At 38.8% G+C, this 19068-nt stretch overlaps 1 protein-coding gene across 2 annotated transcripts in view; it reads right to left on the bottom strand.

Moving 5' to 3' along the window:
• Window positions 1–19068, bottom strand: part of DENND2C (DENN domain containing 2C) — a 41079-nt gene that overhangs the window by 4428 nt on the left and 17583 nt on the right. For both annotated transcript variants that reach the window (XM_006064808.4, XM_006064809.4), the window contains exons 8-15: window positions 17138–17247; window positions 15460–15529; window positions 14860–14937; window positions 14108–14248; window positions 13493–13641; window positions 12839–13016; window positions 6779–6820; window positions 5542–5647 (exon numbers count right to left, since the gene is read on the bottom strand). In XM_006064808.4, coding sequence (XP_006064870.2) covers window positions 5542–5647; window positions 6779–6820; window positions 12839–13016; window positions 13493–13641; window positions 14108–14248; window positions 14860–14937; window positions 15460–15529; window positions 17138–17247 — 874 coding nt within the window. The remainder of the gene's footprint in view (window positions 1–5541; window positions 5648–6778; window positions 6821–12838; window positions 13017–13492; window positions 13642–14107; window positions 14249–14859; window positions 14938–15459; window positions 15530–17137; window positions 17248–19068) is intronic.

Genomic DNA, 19068 nt, shown 5'->3' with positions numbered 1-19068 from the left:
CTCCAGGCAAGAACACTGGAGTGGGTTGCCATTGCCTTCTCCAATGCATGAAAGTGAAAAGTGAAAGTAAAGTCGCTCAGTTGTGCCCGACTCTTAGCGACCCCATGGACTGGAGCCTACCAGGCTCCTCCGTCCATGGGATTTTCCAGGCAAGAGTACTAGAGTGGGGCGCCATTACCTTCTCTGGCTACAAGCCACAGGGCTCAGCCAAAAACAAAAAGTCACCATCTCAGGTCCTTTTAGGGAATTGGTAGACTATAAATCACATAAATAAACAATGCATGTCAAAACCAAATTCATTATATTTCTCCACCAAATCAGTTTCTCACTCAACTTTCTCATTTCATATTGCATCATGATTACTCCTTAATAAATAATAATTTAATGAGTGCTTTTACAAATGTAGTAATAATCCAGACAGGCAGATGTATCATTTCCTTGTTACAGCTGAGGAAAATCAAGCTCAAATCAAAGACATTCTCAGGTCACCTCACCCAGTACCAGAGAGAAGCTGCAGGACCCCCAAGTCAGGTGATTCTTAACCACTGTAATCTAGCACAGTGTGTCTCTTGCTCTTTCCTGTGGGCTGACTGGGAATCTGGGACTGAGGTTTAATCAGATTTCTACCATGAAACAGCTGTATAATAGTGGTCAACTTGTTTTACCTCTCAGGGCCTCTCTTTCTGTATCTGCACAACGAGGTGGCTGATTAGGCAATTTCTAAGGTCTCTTCTGACATTACATTTTTTAAGTTTTTTATTTTATGTTGGAGTGTAGCCAATTAGCAATGTTGTGATAGTTTCAGGTTTTACAGCAAAGCGACTCAGCCATACATATATGTGTATCCATTCTCCCCTAAACCCCACTCTTGACAGTACATTTTTAATTTTTTTTAAGTTATTTATTTATTTGGCTATGCTGGGTCTTAGTTGTGGCATGTGCAATGTACTTCTCTGACCAGTGGCTGAACCTGGGCCCCCTGCATTGGGAGCACGGAGTCTTAGCCTTGGGACTACCAGGGAAGTCCTTATGTTTTTATTCTAATCTAGATTTCCATTATATTTTGTTCAACAGACTTTCTTCTCTTCTGTTTTTTTCTGCAACTGAGAATCCATCACTGCTTTTATGGTCAACACTTTTGCCCCACTCTCTCATTCCTTCCAGTTAATTGTCCCATCCCTCTTCCAGTTTACAGCAAAAAATTTCTCGGAAGATTTGTTTATACTTAGGGGGTCCCTAGTGGCTCAGCAGTAAAGAATTGCCTGCCAATGCAAGAGACTTGGGTTCAATCCCTTGGTTGGGACAATCTCCTGGAGAAGGAAACGGCAACCCACTTCAGTATTCTTGCCTGGGAAACCCCATGGACAGAGAAGCCTGGAGACCTACAGTCCATAGGGTCACAAGGAGTAGGACACGACTTAGCGACTAAACAACATCCCACTTTCTTACACCTAATTCCCTTTCTTTTAAAAATTATGTTTTTCAATACCTTATCTCCCATCCTTTGTTTCTCTTTTAATGTATATACATTATACATTCTTTTACATGCATGAATATTTCATAAGCCCAGCAGTGAAATGACCACACAAATGCCCACCATCAAGCTTAGAACAGAACATCACGTGTATCTCTGAAGTTCTCTGTGTGATGCCCTCTCAGTGGTGTTCTTCCCCTACTTTGCAATAGAGGGTGACCGTTATTTGGAATTTTGGTATTTCATTTACTTTACGTAGTCTTACTACACACATGCAACCCCAACAACATAACCCCAACCCCTAACAAGGTTCTGTATGTCTTTGAACATTATATAAAACATTATCTTCTACTGAAACTTATTATTTTATTCAGTGTGTGTGTATGTTGAATCTTTTTTTTTTTGGCTGCACTGGGTTTTTGTTTCTGAGCAGAGGCGTTCTCTAGTTGCGATGAGCGGGGCTACTCTCGAGTTGCGGTGTGTGGGCGTCTCACTGCAATGGCTTCTCTTACTGCAGAGCACCGGCTCTAGGGTGTGCAGTCTCCGGTAGTTGTGGCGCACAGGCTTAGTTGCTTCAGCTTGTGGAATCTTCTGGGACCAGGGATCGAACTGGTGTCCCTGCATTGGCAGGCAGACTCTTAACCACTGGGAAGTCTTCAGTGTGTGTTTTTAAGATTCTTTTTTAACGCTATATTCTCTTGTCAGTGGACATTGAGGTTGTTTTTAGTTTTTGCTATCACATATAATACCACTACAAAAATTACTGTACTTGTTTCCTAGTTATCATGTGCAAGAGCTCTCTTGTGTATATATTTAAAATGGAATTGTTGGGTTGTACCCATTCCAGTACTCTTGCCTGGAGAATCCCATGGAGGGAAGAGCCTGGTGGTCTGCAGACCATGGGGTTGCTAAGAGTCGGACATGACTGAGCGACTTCACTTTCACTCTTCACCTTCATGCATTGGAGAAGGAAATGGCAACCCACTCCAGTGTTCTTGCCTGGAGAATCCCAGGGACGGGGGAGCCTGGTGGGCTGCCATCTATGGGGTCGCACAGAGTCGGACACGACTGAAGCAACTTAGCAGCAGCAGTAGAAGGATATATACACCTTTAACGTTACTAGATGATGCCAAATTGTTTTTCCAAAGGTACTGAACTAATTTAAACATTCTCATCAATACTTGATATTGTCAGACTTTTTAAAATTTTTACCAATATGGTGGATATAATATGGTATCTCAGTGTGGTTTTAATTTACATTTTCCTGATTTTGATGAGGTTCTATATCTTTTCATATATTTGTTGGCCTTTCATATTTCCTCTTCTATGAAATGATTGTTCATATCTTTCCCCCATTTTTCTCTTGGGTTGACCATCTTTTTACTTTTAAATTGGAGGAATTTTAAAAACTAAATTTTAGATACTATTCCTTTGTTAGTTATATTTGTTGAAAATGTCTTCATTTAGTTTGTACCTTGTTTTTTATTCCTTTTCCATGGTGTTCCTTGATGAACAGAAAATTTTAAAATTTAACATAGTCAGGGACTTTCCTGGGTGGTCCAGTGGCTAAGACTCCATGCTCCCAATGCAGGGGCCTGAGTTTGATCCCAGGTCCAATAACTGGAACCCAACAGGCTACAACTAAAAAAGATCTCATATGCCACAAAAAGATTCCACGTGCTACAACTAAAAAGAAAAAAAATCCCACATGCTGCAACTAAAGACCCAACGCAGCCAAATAAATAAATAGTAAAATTTTAAATTAGCATAGTCAAATTAATCAATCTTATTCTTTATAGTCTGTGTTCTTTGTGCCACATTTCAGAAATCCATTACTGTCCCCAAACATAAAATATTTTCTAAACATTTTAAATGTTTTACTTGTAACATTTAAGTCTTTAATTTATCCTAATTAATTCTGTGTATAATGTGGAGTACAGATCCATCTCTGTTTCTTTTCATGTGGAAAACCAGTTGTCCTAGAATTGTTTATCAAATGGTTCATTCTTTTCCCACTGCTATTCAGTGCTGGCACTGACTGACACAAATCAAGTTTCCTTATGCATGTGCATTCTCTATTCTTCCCATTTTTATTGCTCTGTTTGCTTCTTCTGAACCCAAATAATCTCAATTACTATGACCTTACAGTTAACCTTGATGTTCTGTAGGGCAAGCTCGTCAATCTTGTTTTTTTTCAGGAGTGTCTTAGCTATTCTTGGCCTTTTGCTCTTTTGCTAAAATTTTACAAAAAAATGAAGGTCATTCTAGTTTTCTCTTGAACTTACCCCCGTCTCACTTTCTTCCCACCATTTCATTGAATCTGCTGTTACCAAGGTTTCCAGAGCCCTTCCCATTGTCAAATCCACTGGTCAATTCTCAGTTTTCATATTATTGGCCTCTTTGCAGCATTAAATATAACTGTTTACTCTTTCCTTCATGGAATATTTTCTTCACTCAGCTTCTGCAATCCATACTCCTGTGTTTTCCACCTACTTCACTAGCTGCTCTTTTTAGTCTCCTTTGCTGGATTCTTCTCTTCCCAACTGTCAAAAGTTGTAAATTCAAGCACATCATTCCCAACCAGGGCTCAATCCTTAAATTGTTTAAATTTTCTACTTATACTCACTCTATTGGGTTATCTCATCTGGTTCCTCAGCTTTAAAATAGCAATGTATGTCTCTAGCCTAAATCTTTCCTCTGAATTTCAAATTCTTGTATATAAATGCCTACTTGATATCTCCAGGTGAATGTCTGCCAGATATTAGATAGGTATCCAATAGGTAGCCCAAGGGGCTTCCCTGATAGCTTAGTTGGTAAAGAATCCACCTGCAATGCAGGAGACCCCGGTTTGATTCCTGGGTTGGGAAGATCCACTGGAGAAAGGATAGGCTACCCACTCCAGTATTCTTGGGCTTCCCTTATGGCTCAGCTGGTAAAGAATCTGCCCACAATGCGGGAGACCTGGGTTTGATCCCTGAGTTGGGAAGATGAAGCTGTTAAGAGAATGATATAAATCTCTCTGAAATTATGGGCTTCCCTGATAGCTCAGTTGGTAAAGAATCCGCCTGCAATGCAGGATACCCCAGTTTGCTTTGTTCAATTCCTGGGTCAGGATGATCCGCTGAAGAACAGATAGGCCATCCACTCCAGTATTCTTGGGTTTCCCTTGTGGCTCAGCTGGTAAAGAATCCGACTGAAACACGGGAGACCTGGGTTCGGTCCCTGGGTTGGGAAGATCCCCTGGAGAAGGGAAAGGCTACCCACTCCAGTATTCTGGCCTGGGAAATTCCATGGACTGCATAGCCCATGGGGTTGCAAAGAGTTGGACACAACTGAGTGACTTTCACGTTCAGGTATCTCAAACTTAATATTCAAAACTGAACTTTTAGTTACTCCTCTAAACTTGCTCCTTCTCTAATGGTCCCCATCAGTAAACAGCCTTTGAGTTCTCATCTGTAAAATGGGGATTAAATAATAATACCTGCTTCATACAGATATTACAAGGATCAAATAAGATGTATGCTAAGTGCTTAAAACAATGCTTGGCATACAGTAAGCCACCCAATAAATATTATTCATCTTTTCATTTAACAAATACTTACTGAGTACCTATTTAGTGAATGCTGTTCAAAGTACTGGAAACAGAAAACAAACAGACAGTCACTGTTCTCATAGAACTTACACTCTAGCACATCAGATGGTGATGAAGGCCATGGAGAAAAATTAGGTCAGGAAGGAGGACAGGAAGTGCTAAGGGAATGGGGACAATTGTAAACAGGACAGTCAGGAAAAGCCTCACTAAGAAAGTGACATTTGAGCATGGACCTACAAGAACAAAGAGCAGGAGCCATGTGCCTAGGGGAATAGCATTCCATACATGGAACTGAGCAAATGCCAAAGTCCTGAAAAAGAAGGGGACTTGGCACATCGAGGGTGAGCAAGGAAGCTGACTATCAGTTTATGAAGGCACAGGCAATCTCATACTACTTTTATATATGCTTTGGCAGGATGCTGGGCATTTGGTTTTTACTGTCTTGACCTTAAATCCTCAGCCACTTGTCTCATACCTTGTGAAAAATTCTGCTCCTGAGCCAATATTTCATTTCGTTCTTCCAAAATCTGTATCAGGGCAGCTTGTAGTTTAGGTGGTAGAATTTCATCCTCATCAGATACCTTAAGAAGAAAATTGAGATTTTCATGAGCTTCGAGAGAGAAAGTCTCAAACTTAGGGCCCTATTAAAGTCCCCCAGGTTCCACAGGTGGCTTTGTATGTATTTCGGCTAAAAGGAGTCTGTCTGAAGCTTCCTTCCCTACATTGAACAGAATCCATGATGTTTCTGGTGTGGAAGTGTTAGTCGCTCAGTCGTGTCCGACTCTTTATGACCCTGCGGGCTGTAGCCTGCTAGGCTCCTTTGTCCATGGGATTCTCCAGTCAAGAGTACTGTAGTAGGTAGCCATTCCCTTCTCCAGAGGATCTTTCCAACCCAGGGATTGAACCCTGGTCTCCTGCACTGCAGGCAGATTCTTTACCATCTGAGCCACCAGGGAACATCTTAGTTAAATTTAAGAAACATAAATAATATGTCTTATAAGACTCTTTGGAAGTTTCCAAACCAAATAGTTCTCATCTCCAAGTCATATGATATATTACAAAGATCATTCCCAAATAAATGGTGCTTCAAATGTGATGAGCTGATTGATTATGAAAAAAGAAACATTCTTTTCACCCTATGTTCAGTGCTCACAAACCTATATACAGGTTACATACAGAGGGTTGCTCTAAGGCTTTTCTAATTCTCCTCTTCACTATCCAGAATAAGTGACCATTTCTTTTTGCCCCTACTGTATCTTGTGCAAATTTCAAATATATATCATTTCTAAAACTTTATGGCTATATCTGCTCCTTCTCCCCCTTTAAACTGTAAGGCCTAAGGGATCAAGCTGAGTGTCTTACTCATCTTTAGTTTCTGACCGACTAGCAGAACATCTAGAAATAATTGGTGTTGAATGCTTGTTAAATTTAATTAAATTAGAGGCCTATATATCAACCCATAAGACTTGAAGGGAGGGTTACCTCTTTTGAGAATGACATTTAATCTGTTTCCTCCTTCCTTAAATTGAGACAGACAGCTATGAACCCAAGACAAATTTTTCAGGTCAATCTTGTATGATTGGCCACAGTGTCAAGTCAAGTGTGTGTGTAGGAACTATAGGTCTTGCCTGAGTCACCTTCTCTAAGTACTTTCACATATTTTCTGGCCAATTATCCCCAAACATTATGTAATCATCTCCTTTGTCACCCACCTCCTGTAAAAACTTGTCTGTGCAGAGATCAACTATCAGCACCTATGGAATAAAGGAGCCAGACAAGTTAAACCAGAGACATTCAGAGAGAAATACATTAGGCGTTGTTAGATCAGGAAGAATGCTTTGATTCTTTCATGCAATGGGAATAGTTTTAAACTTAAAGGGTTTTTTGGTTTTGTTTTTAATTGAAATATAACTGACTTAAATATTATAAGAGTTTCCAGTATATAAAGTGATTGGATATTGTTATGCATTAAAGTTTTAGCCCATTTAAAATCTAACTCATCAACACTAGTAAAAAATATTTCAAGTTAAAAAAAATGATGGTGGCACACCTAGAGATTAAAAGAGACTAAAAAACCACACCAACCAAATACAGTGCACAGACTTTATCTGGGACCTAATTCAAGCTACGAAAAATTTACGAAATAATTAGAGATCTGAATATTGAATTTTTCTGATATTAAAAACTGTTATTAATTTTTTAGGTGTGATAATGGTATTGTGATTATGTTAAAATGATCTTAGGCTTAGATATTCATATTGTAATATTTAGAATTATGAAATAACATAAGGATATACTTCAAAATATTATGGGAGAGAGGTAGTACAGTTAGTCTAAACTTTATAAGTATTTAAAGAGGGTAATTAATTTTACTCTTTTTTCGTTTTTACATATGTTTAAAATTTCCATAGTAACAAAGTAAAAAATAGGTTAATACCAAAATTAGAAATGTTTCTATACGCTAACAATAAAGTATCTGAAAAATAAATTAAGAAAACAACTTCATCTTCAACTATATCAAAAAGAATAAAATACCTAGGAATAAATTTAAATAAGGAGGTAAAAGATATCTATGCTGAAAACTATAAGATACTGGTAAGAGGAACTGAACAATACACAAATAAATGGAAAGATATTCTGTGCTCATGGAGTGGAAGAACCAATATTGTTAAAAAGTTTGTACTACCCAAAGCAATCTAGAGTCAGTGCAATCCCCATCAAAATTCCAGTAGCAATTTTCACAGAAATAGAACAATTCTAAAATTTCTGTGGAACCACACAAGATTCCAAATAGCCAAAGCAATCTTACGAAAGAAGAATAAAGGTAGAGGCCATCATACGTTCTCATTTCAAACTATTACAAAGCTATAGTAATCAAAACAGTGTAGTACTAGTATAAAACAGACACATAGCTTAATGGAACAGAATACAGGGTTCAAAAATAAACCTCACAAATAGCCCACTAGCTTATGACAATGGAGCCAAGAACATACAACAGGGAAAGGACAATCTCTTCAACAAATGGTTATAGGAAAATTAGCTGCATGCCAAAAAATAAGATTGGATCCCTATCTTACACCATACACAAAATCAACTCAAAATGAATTAACGACTTAAACATAAGACCTGAAATCATGAAACTCCTAGAAAACATAGAGGGGTAGCATCTTTACATTGGTCTTAGCAATGATTTTTTGGATTTGACACCAAAAGCAAAGGTAACAAAAGCAAAAATAAGCAGGTGGGACTACATCAAACTAAAAAGCTTCTGAACAGCAAAGGAAACCATCAGTAAAATAAAAAGAAAACCTACAGAATGGGAGAAAAATACCTGAAATTCATATACTGGTTAAGAGGTTAATATTCAAATAAAGAACTCATACAACTCAACAGGAAAAAAAGAAACCCCAAAGAATCCAATTTAAAAACAGGTAGAGGAAAAAAAAAAACAAAAAACAGGCAGAGGAATTGAACAGACATTATTCCAAAGAAGGCATGCAGATGACTAATAAACATATGAAAAGGTACTCTACATCAAAGAAATGCAGACCAAAAAACAACAATGTGATATTATCACCTGTTAGAATGATTATTGACAAAAGACAAGAGATAACAGATACTGGCAAGAATGTAGAGAAAAGGAAACTATTGTGTACTCTTTATGGAAATGTAAATTGGTTTTGCCACTCTGGAAACAGTAAGGAGGTTCCTCAAAAAATTAAAAATAGAACCAGCACATAATTTAGCAATGCCACTTCTGGGCATGTATCCAAAGGAAACAAAATCACTATTTTGAAGAATAGCTGCACCCCCATGTTCACTGCAGCATTATTTACAACAGCCATAACAATGAAACAACCTAACTGTCCATACAGATGACTAGATAAAGAGGTGGCACATATATACAATGGAATATTATTCAGCTATAAAAAGAAGGAAATCTGGCCATAGTAACAATGTGGATGCTAAGTGAAATAAGTCAAGCAGAGAAAAACAAATACCGTATAATCTCACTTATATGTGGAATCTAAAACAACCGGATTCATAGATACAGAGAATAGATTGGTGGTTGCCAGAGATGGGTTGGGAGATAGATAAAATGGGTATAGGGAATCAAAAGGCATGAATTTCCAGTTATAAGGTAAGTAAGTGCTGGATATGTAATGTACAGCATGTGACTACAGTTAACAATACTATATTGTATATTTGAAACTTGCTAAGAGTCCATCTTAAAAGTTGTCATCACAAGAAAAAATTTTTTCTGTGTTAGGTGATGGATATTAACTAAACTTACTGTGGTAATCATTTTGAAATATATGCATGTGTGTGTGTGTATGAAGTCCTTTCAGTCATGTCTGACTATTTGTGACCCTATGGACTGTAGCCTGCCAAGCTCCTCTGTACATGGGATTCTCCAGGCAAGAATACTGGAGCGGGTTGCCATTTCCTCCTCCAAGGCATCATCATGACCCAGGGATCAAACCCATGTCTCTTATGCCTAATGCATTGGTAGGTGGATTCTTTACCACCAGTGTCACCAAGGAAGCCCTCAAATATAGGCATATATCATATCATATCGTATCATTCAGTTCAGTTCAGTTCAGTTCAGTCGCTCAGTCATGTCTGACTCTTTGCGACCCCATGAATTGCAGCACGCCAGGCCTCTCTGTCCATCACCAACTCCCTTAGTTCACTCAGACTCACATCCATCGAGTCAGTGATGCCATCCAGCCATCTCATCCTCTGTCGTCCCCTTCTTCTCCTGCCCCCCCAATCCCTCCCAGCATCAGAGGCTTTTCCAATGAGTCAACTCTTTGCATGAGGTGGCCAAAGTACTGGAGTTTCAGCCTCAGCATCAGTCCTTCCAATGAACACCCAGGACTGGTCTCCTTTAGGATGGACTGGTTGGATCTCCTTGCAGTCCAAGGGACTCTCCAGAGTCTTCTCCAACACCACAGTTCAAAGGCATCAATTCTTTGGCTCTCAGCCTTCTTCACAGTCCAACTCTCACATTCATACATGACCACAGGAAAAACCATAGCCTTGACTAGATGGACCTTTGTTGGCAAAGTAATGTCTCTGCTTTTGAATATGCTATCTAGGTTGGACATAACTTTCCTTCCAAGGAGTAAGCGTCTTTTAATTTCATGGCTGCAGTCACCATCTGCAGTGATTTTGGAGCCCCAAGAAATAAACTCTGACACTGTTTCCACTGTTTCCCCATCTATTTCCCATGAAGTGATGGGACCTGATGCCATGATCTTCGTTTTCTGAACGTTGAGCTTTAAGCCAACTTTTGCACTCTCCACTTTTACTTTCATCAAGAGGCTTTTTAGTTCCTCTTCACTTTCTGCCATAAGGGTGGTGTCATCTGCATATCTGAGGTTATTGATATTTCTCCCGCCAATCTTGATTCCAGATTGTGTTTCTTCCAGTCCAACGTTTCTCATGATGTACTCTGCATGTAAGTTAAATAAGCAGGGTGACAATATACAGCCTTGACGTACTCCTTTTCCTATTTGGAACCAGTCTGTTGTTCAATGTCCAGTTCTAACTGTTGCTTCCTGACCTGCATATAGATTTCTCAAGAGGCAGGTCAGGTGATCTGGTATTCCCATCTCTTTCAGAATTTTCCACAGTTTATTGTGATCCACACAGTCAAAGGCTTTGTCATAGTCAATAAAGCAGAAATAGATGTTTTTCTGGAAATCTCTTGCTTTTTCCATGATCCAGCAGATGTTGGCAGTTTGATCTCTGGTTCCTCTGCCTTTTCTAAAATCATATCATTATGTTGTACATTTAAACTAACACAATGTTATATGTAAATCATTTCTCAATAAAATTGGAGGGGGGAGGTTAACCCATCAGTGTAATAAAGAAGAGTTTTTTCAGTAAGTGGTACTCGGATAGTAGGCTATCCATATTTAAAAAAATGAAATGATCCCTACCTCCTTTCTTTCTTTTTTGGTCATATCGCGCAGCTTGTGAGATCTTAGTTCCCAACCAGGGACTGAACTGACGTCCTCAGCAGTGAAAGTGCTGAGTCCTAATCACTAGACTGCCAGGGAATTCTCCCTACCTCCTATTGTATACAAAAAAATAAAATAAAAAATCAATCCCCAGGCTTAAGAGCCAAAAATTAAAGGCATAATAATAAAGCTTCCAGGAACTAACAGAGGAGGCTATTTCCATGAAGCTAATATTAAGAAAAACTTAAGCAGTTCACACACACACACAAAAAAACACTAACCATTAAAAAAAAAAAAAAAGATTGACAGTTCTGGCCACATTAAAATTAAGAGCATTTCCATATTAAAAAAAAATCTTTCTGGAGAATGAAAAGCCAAACCACAAAGGAGTTCATATTCAGAGTATGAAAAGGCCTCTTACAAATCAATGAAAGTAATCAATTCAGCAGAAGGATAGCCTATGGATTTTACAAAAGATGACATTCAAATGGCTAATAAACATATAGAAAGATGCTCACCCTCAACCATAATCAAGGAATACCAATAAAACCAAAATAAAATACAACTATCTGATAAGCTAAATTATATGAACTGATCACAGCAAGGGCTGACAAGGATATGGAGCAAGAGGAACTCTCATACACTGCTGGAGGAAGTTTAACTTGGCACAACTACTTTGGAAAAGCTTGACTATACTTACTAAAGTTGAAGATATGTTTTCTCTATGACCCAGCAATTCCATTTCCAAATATTTGCCCATAAAACTGCATGCACATATGTACCAAGGGTCATGAACAAGAATATTTATAGCAGCATTATTAATAATAACTCCAAACTGGAAACAACTCAAATGTCCATCAACTGTAGAATGGATGAGAAAATTGCAGTACATTCACACAATGGATTACTATACACAATCAGAATGATCAAACTACTGTTAAACTCATCAACATGGGTGAATCTTAAAGATATAATGTTGCTTGAAAGAAGCCAGACTAAGAAAAAAAAAGAAAAGAAAAATATTGCTGTATGAATCCATTTATATCAGGCTTAAAACCAGGCAAAACTGAACTATATTGTCTAGGGATACATGCCCAGGATGTTAAGTTATAAAAAACAAGAAAATGAGCATCAAAATTCAAGATAATAGTTACCTTTTGCAAGGAGTGGGGAAGAGAACAGTGATTAGAGGAAAGCATGAGGGGGACTTCCCTGGCAGTCCAGCGGTCAAGATGCCAAGCTCCCAATGTAGGGGCAGAGGTTTGATCCCTGGTCAGGGAACTAAGACCCCACATGACACACAGTGTGGCCAAACAATAAATAAGAATAATTTTTAAAAAATTTTAAAACAAGAAAAAGAAGGCATGATGAGGACTTTGTTTCCATGGCTGTAATGTCTCTATTCTATTCCAGTGTTGGTTACCATTAGCATTCACTTTGTGATAATTAACTGAGCTATACATTTTGTTTGGGGCACTTATCTATATGTGTGTTATATTTGAAAGAATTTAAAAATTAACCCAGAGTAGTTTTTGTGCATGATTAAAAAAAAAAAAGACCTATTCTTCAGAATAACACAAGAATTAGCCCATGGTTCAATGCTATAAATAAGATATAACTTCAGATTCACGTGTACTATAGTATTTTTCTCATTTTAATAAGCAGATACAAAAATATGATAGCATAACAATAATAAGTACATATTATCATTAATTAATGACATATCCGTCACTGTTAAAAATCACTTGTTTTCATTTGCCAGTGCTGCGATCTTTTTCACAGGTACTAATTCTCCCATATTACCTCTTCAATGGGTAGGTCCTGGAGCTGTGGTAAGGAGCAAGACAGGATTCCAATAAGGAATGGAGTAGGTGAGCACACAATGTCAATCATAGATGCTGGCAGGACCGGGATGTAGGTATGCTGCCAGGTGAATGGATACAGTGTGGCAACCACTGCATGACCACATTTTGACAGGGTGCTAGCCAGAGGAGAAAGCAAACTGATATCACATAAACAGCAACATATGGTGGGCACGTCAGATATGACATTACAGCATTACAAACTGATGCCAGTGATCGCAGATTAACAATTCTGTGATTACTCATTAACATTCTATTTAAATTTTTAACTTAATTTTCTGAAAATCTTTAATCTCAATTCAGTTGTTTCCCACAATTTATATTGCTAAAAACTAGTGTATACTCAGAGAAGCAAGACCAATTTTTAACAAGTTTCAACAAAACACATTTTGAAGGTAAATTAATTGCAACCCTCAAAATAAACTGGTATAGCTAAACGCAAAATAGCTTTTGCATTATCCATGTCACTACAGTATTAAGTAATTGAGATCCTACCTAAATGTTTTTTGTTTTTTTTTTTAATATGGCCAAATTCTAAAACACTAAGAACAAGTAAAACCCCAGTCTGATGTGACATATCTTACTTATTTCTCACCTTAGGCTGTTGGCGACAAAGATTACCCTCCGCTCCAAAAGGAGAGAGGCACAGACTCGAATGAGATGGCACACGCTCAGGCACTTAAAGAGACACTCAAAATCAACATGTTCCAGCCGTGAGTCCAGTGGTCGGCACAGTTCAATGGACTGAAATGCAAACACTTCAATCAGGGGAGCTGAGGTGGGAAAAGATCCCTAATGACAATACTAATGGACCCTGTCACTCTTTTACAGATTAAATTCAAGAGAGAGGGGCTGCTGCAGTTTGTGAAGCAGCCTACACTGATCTCAAGACTTAATACTTTATAGTTTCATGCCATAAATTTCTGGTGAAATCTTTTATCCCACCGGACAACATTTGTCATATTGAAACTGACCTCTTGCAGGTCAACTTATGAGTGGTTCAATCTACGAATAGTAGAGAAACCTCTGGTTCTTGGGGTCTAGGATCAACAATCTCACAGATGAACTGGATGTTTCTCTAGGGCTTCTGCGACTGAAACACACTCTGCGTAATTTATGAAAAGGAGAAAGGTTTCTATCACGTAAGGTCTACTAGCATAAGGACTGCGTTTTGGCAGCTAGCGAGTCTCCTCAAAATTAACTAACTTACCCCATCTCCAGCCCCAGGGAGGTAGCTCTTCACTGTGATGGTGCGTCCAGGAGCTGGGAAAGGAGCTTCCATGACACTTCGCATGAAGGGGTAAACCAAAGCTGGAGACATTTCTCTTCTTTTCTCTACTTCGTCTAGAATCTACATACACAAAACATGTCTTTTTTTTTTTTAATTGAGGACTCAGTTCAAAAACATAAAAGAATCCTATTAAAGGAACTGAAAAACAGAAATCCTATTAAAGGAACTGCACAAACTTAAAAATAATACGATCACCAGATTTTAAGACAGATAAGCTTCTGCCACCTTTAATAAAAGTTCATTAAAGGCCTCATTTCTCTTGGAGGTATCTTTAAATCTCTAAGAAAAGTTACAAAAATAAATCAATTTAATTTTAGAAGGGAGCCCCTTTTTATATCACCAAGGAAGGGGCAAAGAAAGTAACACAATAATATCCTGCAGTTTGGTGCCTGGGAGAGACATGAGACAAGATAAACTTCAGGCAAAGTTCCGCTTTAAGCAGCAAGGTTTAGCAAACCCAAGTGAGGATTACAGGGCAATATCATGTGGTTTAGAGATCTAAGTTTAAGCCTTCAAACCTGTAGTTCGAATCTACTAAAGGAAAACCCTTTCTAAAGTAGAATGTTAAAAGTCTATGCCACTTAACATTGCCTAGTGAAGCCATCAGAAACAAAGATGTACTAAGAGCTCAGAAAGGACACCATCTTTCATAGCACCCATTCTCCACTCACCTTTGAAAAAAGGTTGAAGCAGCCTAGGCGACTGACCATGCAGTATACCTCAGGGAGTCGCTTTCCTTTGCCTTCTGGCTAAACAACAACAATAACAACAAAGCAAAAATTAAGTAGCACAAGTCTTTACTAATTTGGACTATTTATACCTCTTAATACTCCTTAGTATAGAGTAGGAACCAAAGGTCTCATTCTCAGTGAACATTGAAAGATGGAAAAATGCTAAAAAAAAAAAAAAGATGGTATGATTCATTCCAGCTTAATGAAGGCATCTAAGCAAGAAGAAAGTAACTCAGAGCTCCCTCGACTAGCTCATTGTACTCCATTCCTCAAACATAAGCAGACTGACTTCAGTTACAATGTCAGTGCTTTCATTATCTATTACAGACAAATAAAATAAATCCATACCCTTTCTATTCCAAAACACTCTGTGGCTAACCTCCACCCTGCTCTTACTGTTTAAAGCTAACATACCTTCTTTGTAATATACAGATCATTGAGTAGCCCCCAGACTCATCTAGAAATTATGCTTCTGAAGTTCCTAGTCTGACTCTATTGTTTCTTGACCAAAGCTGCCTGGAACACAGGTCTGGGACTTACCAAGAGCTTCTTACAGTAACCAAACCACCGGCTCCCATCTTCACCAGTTAAGACAAAGGAGAAGGTTTCACTGAAAAAAACAGTCAATAGTTTGAGATTCAAACAACTACTTATGACATTCCTTGGAACAAGAAATTAAAAATTAGTGTCTAACAGCAGCAATTTTGTGATGTAAGAGGAAGCATCAATATTACATTTATTGCAAGTCATGTTCTTCCTGAGGGAAAATTCTCAAATTCTCAAAGGTGCAGCCCTTGAGAATATCTTGCTTTGTACTGGAGTGAGAGAACAGGTATGGGATGAGCTGCTGAAGCCACCACCTCCTTTCACTTTCTTATTTATCCGGTCCTTTTGTTGAATGCTCAGTTTAGCCAAACACATAGGTAAGCTAAAAAGGATTTTAATAAGCTATTCTTCCCTTCCAAATTCTTCTACTTAGTTTTGAGAGGTCATATGGAACAATGATAGGCAAAAGATTATATCCTTAATATATAAAAATTAATAGGAAAATTGATATCTCATTAGAAACATAGGCAAAAGATAAAATGCATAGGTAACTTACAAAATGAAGACCTAGAGAGGCCCAAGAAATAAATTCATTAACAATCAAAAGGAATTCAAATCTGAACAACATTATATATATACGTCTATATATGGACAAGAATAAAGATAGGAAGGGAACATCTCAAAACACAGTGATTATCTCTGAGTAAACCAGAATGCCAGTGATTTCTAATTTTTGCTTTTTATTTACTTCTCTGTATTTTCCATATATTTTAGAATGAACACACATAACTCTTGGGGAGAGGGAAGAGCCAACCATGGAGCAGCCAGGTCAATATGAAAGAAGCTGCCTATGTGGTCAGCAGTGCAACTGACAGCACAAAGCATCAGGATTGATGGCTCAGAGAGGACAGTGGTGATCAGGCTAAACTGGTTGTGAGAGGCAGCAGCTTAGTCTGGAGGCAACGCAGCGTGGAAGGGCACAGCCAGTTAGGCAACAGCTGAGGCTGTCTTCCAGCAGGTCATCAGCATGTGATATGGTTCACATAATCATGCTTTTCAGCCTAAATACATGACCAGTAATTCCAGTTTTGAAAGAAGCAGTCATCTATTTACAAGCAGGATATGAGATGATGATGTCTTATTAATTGAAAATAGTAATTTCCTCTAGATACTGGGAAGAAATTTCTTATTTCTTATATTTCTTATTCCTTAAATTTCTTATATTCCTTTCCAATATACTTACACCTTCCAAACTCCAGCCTCCTTTTTGTACAAGTTTGACAGGGGAACATACAATCTGGGCTATAGCTATTTCTAACAATTTGAGAGAGATACAAGATGCAGACACTGCCATGTTTTATTTTTGTTTTTGAGTTCTTAAGTTCAGTATTTTTTTCCTTTTATGTCCACTTGGTGGCATTTCTGATTGTATGTAAAGTGGAACTTCTTTTTCTGCAGAATTGGCAAATTGAAGAGACTCTCAAACTTGTTTTCCCATTAACACTGTGCTTTTCTTTTGGGAGCCCCACATAGGAAATGTCCTAATTCTGTTCCTTCCTTCCCTGCCACAGAGTACACATAGCTTCACTACTGGTTCTATCTGTTTTTCGAACATTCTGATTCTACTTTTGCAGTTTCAACAAACAGAAATCAGATAAAGTAGTCTATTTACCTCTTGAGTTCTGAGGTTGGCACCCAGTCCTTTGAATCAGGAAAACAAAATTTAGGGATAACTTTGAGCCTTTCTTCAGTGTCTCTGGATTGCTTAAAGCCATGATCACCCTGAAAAAAACAACACTGGAAGTGACTAATATTCTATGTAAGTGGAGTGCAGAAACAAAAAACTCAGCCTGTTCTCAGGAAAAGAGGTATCCAATAAGTCGAGGTAGCAACCCACTCCAGTACTCTTGCCTGGAAAATCCCATGGACAGAGGAGCCTGGTGGGCTGCAGTCCATGGGGTCGCGAAGAGTCAGATGCAACTGAGAGACTTCACTTTTACTTTTCACTTTCATGCATTGGAGAAGGAAATGGCAACCCACTCCAGTGTTCTTGCCTGGAGAACCCCAGGGATGACGGAGCCTGGTGGGCTGCCGTCTACGGGGCTGCACAGAGTTGGACATGACTGAAGCGACCTAGTAGCAGCAGCAGCAGCAGCAGCAATCTTAGAGTGGTTTTGTGCAGTTTAATAAAACAGGAGGGCCAAGACTGTTAATCACTGAAATTTTCTAAGGAACAGTTTCCAAGTAAAAAGAATTCTGTTTTTATATAGAGAGGGTACTTGAGGAGATCCTATAATCTGATATGAGAGAAATTATTGAAAACAGTTTCTTATCTAGAGAAAGAATCTTAATTCAAGTATTCACGTACTAGTCAGAATATTTTTATGAATCATGGACTATGAAATAAATGAAAATCTATGTTATAATATAGTGATAGCAAAAACCTAGTCAGCTCAAGATACTCTGATCAATAATCCAAGATGTTTTGAAAAGTCAGATGACCGTTACTTAGAAAAAACAGTATTTTTAGAATCCACCCCACATATAATCATTTCCCTTAGCATATAATCTTTGTTACCTAATTATGGGTTTGTGACTTCCTGTAAAATTCTAGCATGGAAGACCCTTTTGTGCAAGTTTGGTATTGTACTTTAGAGAACAGTCTAAATTTAGTTAAATCAAAAGACATTTAAAAATTAGTACAAAAATAAGCAGATAAGTCTAATTACCATATTGCCTTCATGTAACTAATGTCAATGACCTACCTTTTAATTTCTAAAACAAAACAGGGTTTTTGATTTTGTATTCAAAGGCATGCTTCCTCAGGCATGAGGATCTTGGGGATAAGTGTGGACATTCACAGGTGCTCAGGGACCCTGGCTCACAATCTGGTGCACAACTGACCCACCAGCTGCGGGGTTTCCCCTCGGGCCAGGCGCAGGACTCAAACCCTGTGTCCTGACTGGGGTAGGGAAGCTGAGCCGGGGTAACTCCCTTACCATGAGCCCGCCACTCCAACCCACAGCAGCTGGGCAAGCCTCAAGGGGCTGTAACCTCCACACAGGCACATGCTCAGTACTTGGACTGGGGGTATGAAAAGGCTTGCACCTCTAGACCACCCATTGAATAGGAGTAGCAATGTCCAGGGCAGGGCATTAAGACACTGCATTAAGGCATTAAGCAAGACCATGCGTTGCTTAAGACACTGCGGGGTTAATGCTTGCCACAGAGGGTGGCAGCAGCCAGTGAGTGAGGCTGGAAAGGCGGAAGCCTGACAGGACCTGGGGAACCAAGAAGTAGGAGTGAGGACACCTAGAGAACCCATTTTGGGGAGGAAGCAGGTGAGACCATGCATGAAGCCAGGCTTTAAGACTCTGGCACACGCCCCACTGTCTCATCAGACCTTACTCCTCGCTTACAAAACACAAATTCAAATATAAATTGAGAGTTGCCTGTGGAGCAGGGCCCTTCTAGGAGACAGAGGCCTTTTGTGACTACACTGGTCACATACCCATGAAGTCGGTCCTGCTCCTCACTCAGCTTCAGCCAATTCATGCCACTTAGGACTGTGGGCTGAGTGCTGGCGGTCTTTCTAGTTTCTCA

The sequence above is a fragment of the Bubalus bubalis genome, chromosome 6, assembly GCF_019923935.1.
Source record: "Bubalus bubalis isolate 160015118507 breed Murrah chromosome 6, NDDB_SH_1, whole genome shotgun sequence".
NCBI classification, from domain to species: domain Eukaryota; kingdom Metazoa; phylum Chordata; class Mammalia; order Artiodactyla; family Bovidae; genus Bubalus; species Bubalus bubalis.
The sequence above is the reverse complement of the archived record's forward strand: the minus strand, read 5'-3'. Positions and strand labels throughout refer to the sequence as shown.